Raw genomic sequence first — 9,462 nt, forward strand, 5'->3', positions numbered from 1 at the left:
GATTCGTGTTATCTGTCAGTACTTGTAACAATAAGCACCAGTCTGGGGTCCTTTGTTACAGATAGATCAATGATCAGAGTCACCAAATACCATCTCACAAGGACCACAGTCACAGTAACTGCAGCTTGCACAATACTTCTCTCCCAGTTCCAGTCACAGTCTGTGGTTTAGTAACCAACAGGAAACAGATGTCTGTGTTTGAAAGAACCATCCAGCTTCGTTGAGCCAAGCTAAAGATGTGAAGTTTTACTACAGTGCCTGTGTTTAGTGATTTGCTATGTTGCCCCCACAACAGGGAGATGATCCTGCCCCCCCCCCCACCCCCCACCGCCTTGTCAACGGTCTTTGAACTCAAAAGTTCATAGGAATAGGAGTAGAATTAGGCCACTCGGCCCATCAAGTCTACTCTGCCACTCAATCATGGCTGATCTATCTCTCCCTCTTGAACCTATTCTCCTGCCTTCTCCCCATAACCCCTGACACCCGCACTAATCAAGAATCTATCTATCTCTGATTTATAATTTCTGATAGTCAGAGCCATTTATAAATTATTCAAATAGACATAAATCATTTAGAAAGGGAAAAATATCAAAACAATTATAAAAAATGAAATCTTAAAATACTAGAAATTAATTAAAATTAAGTAAAAATAAGTAAACACCTACCATTCCATTAAATGGGAAGTGTTTCATTGACTTCAAGTTGAAGCAGATGGTATCTGGTCCTTGAAACCCTGTCCATCTTCAGGACGTTAGCATGGCCTGCACCTCCCCAGTGGGATGGACAGTGGGACAAGATAGGTAAACACAGTAAAATCTGCCCCATTACTCCTGCCAAACTAAGCATAGGAAGACACAGTACTCTGTGAAAGCTGCTCACCATCCATTTGTGTCACCAAGGGAAAACAACACAGTTTACAATCCATCTGCAATCTGTGATCTGCAGGGAAAGGTTTTCTGTTTCAGGTTTCTGGAGCCATGGCATTGTTTAATTTGATATTAGGCAGTAAACACACAGTGTCGATCACTGGGACTGATATATACAGAACACAAAGCTGAACCAGGGGAAATATCTGACATCTAAACTAAACAATTGTGGTATATGCTTACAGTGAGTCATTCTCGTTCAGCGTATGGATTAGAAATAACAAGATGTCAAACAAAATGCAACACAACTCAGCAGACAACCACAGTGACTAATGTAAGAAGCATAGATTGTATTGCACCATAGTCATAGAGTGATTCAGTGTGGAAACAGGCCCTTCGGCCCAACCTGCCCAAGACGTCCCAGCTGCACTAGTCCCACCTGCCCGTGTTTGGTCCATGTTGCCCATTGGACTCTGCACCTCTCTTTTAATCTTCCCTGCTCTGAGAATTGTATTTTCAAATATGTTCTGACTTTTTTATTGTTATTTCTCAATTGTTGTTTGATGACTTGTTTTTACCTCTCACCTCTTTCCTCTCCACAAACTTTTCCCCACCTCTCCTGATTGCTTCTTGTCTCTCTCTTGATAGCTTCACTTCCAAGCATAACTCGTTAATCTCACAATTTACTTTTATAAAAATGTTCATTGGTGAATTCCAACTCATAGATACAACAATATCAACATTTAATATGTTATCAGAGGGCGTACGATGCATGGATCATTGTACGAAGGAGCAATGTCCAGTCCAGATGGGTTCGGGGTAGGGCTGGGGTCAGGGGAAGGACTGGGGTCCAGGATGGGAGATGAGGTGGGGGTGGGGATGGGGTCTGGAGGTGGGGTGAGTGTGGGATCAGGGGTAGGGCTGAGGTCCAGGATGGGAGATGGGGTGGGGTTGACTCCGGGATGGGAGATGAGGTGGGAGTGGGGTGACAGTGGGGGTGGGGTCTGGAGGTGGGAGACAATAGACAATAGGTGCAGGAGTAGGCCATTCGGCCCTTCGAGCCAGCACCGCCATTCAATGTGATCATGGCTGATCATTCTCAATCGGTACCCCGTTCCTGCTTTCTCCCCATACCCCCTGTGTTTCCTGCCTCTAACATGTCCAACCCCTTAATAATCTTATACGTTTCGATAAGATCCCCTCTCATCCTTCTAAATTCCAGTGTATACAAAACCTAGTCGCTCCAGTCTTTCAACATATGACAGTCCCGCCATTCCGGGAATTAACCTAGTAAACCTACGCTGCACGCCCTCAATAGCAAGAATATCCTTCCTCAAATTTGGAGACCAAAACTGCACACAGTACTCCAGGTGCGGTCTCACTAGGGCCCTGTACAACTGCAGAAGGACCTCTTTGCTCCTATACTCAACTCCTCTTGTTATGAAGGCCAACATTCCATTCAGTATCTTTCACGCCCACACGCCCCGCCGGAAAAGGTAGAGACCACACCCCGGGTACAGAGGGAGACCCCACCCTGGGTACAGAGAGAGACCCCACCCTGGGTACAGAGAGACCCCCACCCTGGGTACAGAGAGACCCCACCCCGGGTACAGAGAGAGACCCACACCCCGGTTACAGAGAGACCCCCACCCTGGGTACAGAGAGACCCCACCCCGGGTACAGAGAGAGACCCCCACCCCGGGTACAGAGAGAGACCCCACCCTGGGTACAGAGAGACCCCCACCCTGGGTACAGAGAGAGACCCCCACCCCGGGTACAGAGAGAGACCCCCACCCCGGGTACAGAGAGACCCCCACCCCGGGTAGAGAGAGACCCCCACCCAGGGTACAGAGAGACCCTCACCCTGGGTACAGAGAGAGACCCCCACCCCGGGTACAGAGAGAGACCCCCACCCCGGGTACAGAGAGACCCCCACCCCGGGTACAGAGAGACCCCACCCTGGGTACAGAGAGACCCCCACCCTGGGTACAGAGAGAGACCCCCACCCCGGGTACAGAGAGAGACCCCCACCCCGGGTACAGAGAGACCCTCACCCCGGGTACAGAGAGACCCCACCCTGGGTACAGAGAGACCCCCACCCTGGGTACAGAGAGAGACCCCCACCCCGGGTACAGAGAGAGACCCCCACCCCGGGTACAGAGAGACCCCCACCCCGGGTACAGAGAGACCCCCACCCGGGTACAGAGAGACCCCCACCCCGGGTACAGAGAGACCCCCACCCGGGTACAGAGACCCCACCCCGGGTACAGAGAGACCCCCACCCCGGGTACAGAGACCCCACGTTTACATCCGCGCTCGGGAACTGCCGGCTCCAGTTCCATGTTGAACACAGAGGGTGGTGGGTGTATGGAACGAGCTGCCGGGGGAGGTAGTTGAGGCAGGGACTATCCCATCGTTTAAGAAACACAACAGTTAGACAGGTACATGGATAGCACAGGTTTGGAGGGACATGGACCAAGCGCAGGCAGGTGGGGCTAGTGTAGCTGGGACATTGTTGGCCGGTGTGGGTAAGTTGGGCTGAAGGGCCTCTTTCCACACTGATCATCACTCTGTTACTCTACCTGTGCGGAGACTTTAAGCGAGGATGTGCCCCACCGTTGGTTTTGTTAAAGTCCTGCTTGTACTGTACCGTGGGTTAATGTATCTGAATTGTATCTCCGCCCCCGGGTTCCACTTCCACCGCCCTTCAGTGAATCCTGGTCAAGATGACCACCTTGGGACCTGCAGAACCCGGGTGGGGAGTGAGTGGTTCATCTGTCCAGCAAACGGCGGCTGCTCGGGAGATGAAGGTGACATATGGAGACACAGAGCCAGCGGGACAATGTCTTACAAAAGTTCCCGCTGAGTTTCTCCAGCGTTTTGTGTCCATTTCACATCGAGCGTCTTCACACGAGGCGACTGGGATGTAGGCGGGAATAAGTGAAAACACACACTGGACATCTCTACAGACATCAAACACGAGTTATAAACTCACCACAAGCCTTGTCCGGCTGGAGAGAGCTTTGTTTAATGACTGCCCCGTTTTTGTAGTTTCACATTACGATTTGGCAGTTATTAATTGGACAAACATACGTTAATTATTGAAGCATAGTTTATTGTTGAGGCTGATGTAGTTTGACCATTTGCTATAACTTCTCATTTATGGCTGCCCTGTCCAACCTTGCAAAATAGGATGATTTGGGGAAATGTTAAAGAGGATATATTTGTGTGTTGGCCTTTCCGTGAGCAGTCAGCCAACTATGTTCCGCTGATGTGTCATGTCGTGGTTCCTCATGTACAATCCTTTTATAAAAAGGGAACTAACGTGGAGCCGCACACTGAGAACACAACTGGTGGCTTCTAATTAACATTATATATCATCTACTTACAACATAAATAACCATTATCCCCGCAGGAGGGAGTCTTAAATTGCACAGACACAGTGCACTTTCTCTCTCTCTCTCTCGCACACACACACACACACCCACACACACCCACACACACCCCCCCCCCCCACACACACACCCACACTCTCACACCCACACCCCCCCCCCCCACACACATACCCACACACATACCCACACACACTCTCACACCCACACCACCACCCCCCCCCCACACACACACACACCCCACACACACATACACCCACACACACACCACCCCCCCACACACACACCCCCACCACACACATACACACACCCACACCCCCCCACACTCTCACTCTCACACATACACACACACACCCCCCCACACACACACACTCACTCTCACACATACACATACACACACACACACACACACTCACCCACACACACTTTCTCTCTCACACACTCACACACACACACTCTCTCTCTCTCTCTCTCTCACACACACACACTCACACACACACACATGACGCTGACGATCACTGCTCATGCACTTGGAACGCTTTGGTTAACGCTGTTTCATACAGTTTAGCAGCACCAGACTTCAGACAGAGTGGTTGCAACATAATGCTAAGAGGATTTCCTGTTTTCAGCTGAAAGATAAAATCCCACTTCTCTTTAATCGGTTTTAGGTTTCTGAAGTTCCTTTAATTTAACAGATAAACATGAAGTTGTTGATAGATTTATAGAAGCCCATAATTCCCGTTTTGGCCTCACTAATATACAAAGGCTTTCAGTGTGAACGGTCACAACTCGGGGTTTGCTTTCATTTGTTCCCAGCATCTGTCCTTCACTGCGGCCCTCCCCTTTATCACCACCAGTGTCCACAATGGTCACTTGTCCAGGATCAACCCAAGCTTTCTACTTTTTGTATCACCATGATCAAAGCCAGCCAGTTATTAGTTTCAGAATTATACCTAATTTCGACATGTACACAAACTTTATTCTGCCTGAAAGAGATAATGTCGCAATCCATTATTAGATGAGATTTTACACTGAGAACCATCTGTTCTCGAGGTGACTGTAAAAGACCACAAGGTGGAAAAGTGCATGGAAGTTATCCAAGTGCTTAAGTCTGGCTGCAAAGTGTTTCAAATATCCTACGGTGATGAAATGTACAATATAAATAAAAGTCTCTTTAGTAATTCACCTGAAGCCGTTTCAAACTGTGTAAACGATGCAATGCCAGAACTGTAACATGGTCACTACTCTGCCTTACTTCATTCCTTCTACAATCCTCCTCTACACCCACTTCCCCCGAGGTCTTTTAAAACGTTTTTTCATCCTCAATCAATTAAATCATTCATAATATTTAATTCTTGCTCCCGTTGCCCTGTAAGGTTTGGGATCCACCTGGTGATAACTTTCCCTCATCCATGGCCGAATGAAACTTTAAGATGGAGATACTGCCCGACCTGCTCAACACTCCCCATAATATTGGCTTTAAATTTATACCTGTATAGTTCAAACTATGTATCTATGGTTTAATTTGAAAGCATGGTCGCATTTACAGAAGTTAACTAATCATCACATCCCTGCCCACTATTACACAGTCATTTTAATGATCAGCCATGATCACATTGAATGGCGGTGCTGGCTCGAAAGGCCGAATGGCTTCCTCCTGCACCTATTGTCTATTGTCATAAGGAATAGGAGTAGAGAAAAGCTGAAATAAATATGGACACTGCAGAAATTCAACTGGTTCCACACCTGGTACAAGATAGAAAAGCAGAGGCATGAAGAATAAAGTAGATCATCTGGCTGTGAAATGTTCTCAATTTATAGAAACTGTCAAAAGGGTAAAAGTGGAAGACAAGAATGTAATCGTTGGAAGAATTAAAAGGGAATTTAAAGCAATAGTTTGGAGCCCTGGCCTGGAAGCCCTCATTACATTTGGAGAGTTACAGGAGAGGACCAGGATTGGGATAAACTGCCACACATTGAGCACTAGGAAAGGGGAGAAATCAGAGATAGACACAGCGGGACAGGCAGTATCTCTGGAGAAAAGGAATACGTGACGTTTCAGGTCGAGACCCTTCTACAGGAGAGGAACGTACACAGGTTACAGGACATCGGGGCCACCTTGGCTAGTCTAGTGTTCTGTAACATGAACCATCTTGCAATGTCCTGTGATTTTGTGGATTCAATGTTCTTCTCCCTCGCACCATTTTAAACCACAGGTGCCAGAACCTCACTGAATACTGAGCCAGTCAAACAATCCTTGCAATAAGCTGAGGGATGTCCTCAAAATTAGAAATTTTACATTATTAAGTAAAAAGCAATTCCTTTAAATAAGTATTTATTAACAAAATAATAAATTAGCTAGAAATTAAAAATGTACACATCTGAATAAAAGCTGACTTTCAATATTAATTTGCATCTTAGACTGCCGCATGGAATGAGAGCAACTCAATAATATTCCGTGACACAGTCGTGGCAAAAGCAAGAATTTCTGAAGGTTGAGTCACTGGGGTTGAAATGCAATAAATTAAAACGTCCAGTCTACAGTTTGACAGATATGGATCTGATATCCCTCTGACATGGAGACAAGTTCAGACACAGGACTTTGCCACACTAGTGTTTCCTGAGCCAGTGTTTTTGAGGATTTAACTTCATTATTACATGTGCCGTGTCCCAAGTATTCAAGAGCTGGAAAGAGACCATGTCCAAGAGCACTGTGTCAAACCCAGCCAGGAGGTTTACTGGATCCGCTTCCTTGATTTTCCTCGGCACCGTCAGAAAATCTGGCACATTTTTATTCCCCAGGAAAAAGTGCATCAGTTCCTGTTTCTGCAACTGCTCCCTCCAGAACATAACTAAGTCCTCCAGTCGTTCCATCAGGAACTTCTCATCCCAGGCTTCCAGGGGGCCTTTCAGCAGCAAGTGGAAAAGTGCTGTTTTCATGTTGTAAGAGCTCAGGATTATGTTCCATTGATCAGAGAATTCCCGGCTGCAATCCCTGCAGCCCAAATCCCGCAAAGCTTTCAAAATCTGCAGGCACTTCAGGTGGCAGGAGTTGGCTGGAGTTTGCACCTTCAGCCAGCTCAGAAACTTCTGCTCATGTTTGGAGAGGTAGATACACCAGAAGGCCTCTGGTTGCAGGGCCCTGAGAATGGGCTGCGTGTCGGCCCTGTCCTGGGTGCTGGGTGTGGACTGGGTGCTGGTCCCACACTGGGTGCTGGTCACAGACTGGGTGCTGGTCACAGACTGGGTGCTGGTCCCACACTGGGTGCTGGTCCCACACTGGGTGCTGGTCACAGACTGGGTGCTGGTCCCACACTGGGTGCTGTTTTGATGTTGGGAGTTGGGACAGCACTGGGAGCTGGGCCGGGACTTGGTGCCTCTACTGTCCTGGGTGCCCGGCCGGTGTTGGGTGCTGGTCCCACACTGGGTGCTGAGTCGCGTCTGGGTGCTGGTCCTGTTTTGCCTCACGGTCCAAGGGTGGGTGAGGCTCCCAGACTGGGTGCCGGGTCTGTCCCGGGTGCTGGGCCCGTGTTGGGTGCTGCTTGTAGACTGGGTGCTGGTTGCAGACTGGGTGCTGTTGCCGGACTGGGTGCTGGTTGTAGACTGGGTGCTGTTGCTGGGCCCGTGTTGGGTGCTGGTTGCAGACTGGGTGCTGGTTGCAGACTGGGTGCTGGTTGCAGACTGGGTGCTGTTGCTGGGCCCGTGTTGGGTGCTGTTGCCGGACTGGGTGCTGGTTGCAGACTGGATGCTGGTTGCAGACTGGGTGCTGTTTGTAGACTGGATGCTGTTGCTGGGACCGTGTTGGGTGCTGGTTGCAGACTGGGTGCTGGTTGCAGACTGGGTGCTGTTGCCGGGCCCCTGCGGGGGCACCAGATACACGGCGTCTCCCACACACAGGGCGGGGATGAGGCGGACAGACATGGACAGGTGGCAGCACATGTAGTCGGAGCGCGGCCGCAGACGGAGGACGAGACGGTCCCGGGTGGCGGAGAGAGACAGGTGGCAGCGCCGCTCACACTGGAAGCGGACGACGGCCAAACAGCGGGAGACCTCGCGGTGGAACCAGCGGCGGAGCAGCGACCAGGACAGGGCCGAGTGGCCCCGGAGCCGCACACAGAAGGCGGCGCTGAAGCGGCGGGAGGGGGTCGTGTTGGCGCCGGCGGAGAGGAGGCGACAGACGGCGGTCCCCGGGAAGGGGCAGCCCGGCTCCAGCACGGCGTCGAACCGCAGCGGCGGCGGCAGCTTCACCGGGATCAGCAGGTCGAAGCAGTCGGGCCGGCGGATCCCGTGTTGTTCGCGGCTGCCGCCCACGGGCAGCGAGTCGCCGCGGAGACGCAGCGAGTCGCCGTCGGGCGTCGAGCGTCCCGCCCGCAGCAGCTCCGCCACCACGTGGCTGACATGTGCGCGGCTGTGGCCCACGACATGCGGCGATACCTTCAGCCGCGCCTCGTAGTAGCTCAGCACCGCGGCCCGGCGAGCGGCGACCCGGGGCGGCGACAGCGACAGCGACCGCGACCGGACACCGCCCAGAGTCACACACAGACACAACAACACGGCCAGGCACAGACCGAGCAGCGGGCAGGCGCCGTCACCAGGACCCCCGGCATCTACCGGGCCCCCCGCTACCCCCAGACCCTCCGGGACCCCCAGACCCTCCGTCCCCCCCGCCCCCTCCAGCCCCGGACCCCCAGCATCTACCGGGCCCCCCACCGCCCCCTCCGGCCCCGGGCCCCCCGCTACCCCCAGACCCTCCGTCCCCCCCGCCCCCTCCAGACCCCCCGGGCCCCCCGGCTCCGGCCGCCGCTCGCCGCTCAGGGCGTGAAGCAGGAGGAGAACGGCGGTGCCGACAGCGGAGATCAGGAGCGCGGAAACCCGCCCACTGGGACCCGCCGCCCGCATCGTCTCCGCCCGCATCAACCCATCGGCAACGCCGGGGATCAGCGGCCGCAGCAGAGACACACAGGGACACACAGGGAGACACAGGGACACACAGGGACACACAGGGGGACACAGACACACAGGGACACACAGGGAGACACAGGGACACACAGGGAGACACAGGGACACAGACACACAGGGACACACAGGGACACACAGGGAGACACAGGGAGACACAGGGACACACAGGGGGACACAGACACACAGGGACACACAGGGAGACACAGGGACACACAGGGGGACACAGACACACAGGGAGACACAGG

The 9,462-nt window shown here is 52.1% G+C and overlaps 1 protein-coding gene across 1 annotated transcript; it reads right to left on the reverse strand.

Moving 5' to 3' along the window:
- Window positions 1-6,622: 6,622 nt before the first annotated feature.
- Window positions 6,623-9,157, reverse strand: itpripl2 (ITPRIP like 2). Its single transcript, XM_078417817.1, has one exon. It carries the CDS (start codon window positions 9,155-9,157, stop codon window positions 6,869-6,871), a length of 2,289 nt encoding a protein of 762 aa, XP_078273943.1. The 3' UTR covers window positions 6,623-6,868.
- Window positions 9,158-9,462: the final 305 nt, after the last annotated feature.

Source organism: Rhinoraja longicauda, chromosome 21 (assembly GCF_053455715.1).
Source record: "Rhinoraja longicauda isolate Sanriku21f chromosome 21, sRhiLon1.1, whole genome shotgun sequence".
NCBI lineage: Eukaryota > Metazoa > Chordata > Chondrichthyes > Rajiformes > Arhynchobatidae > Rhinoraja > Rhinoraja longicauda.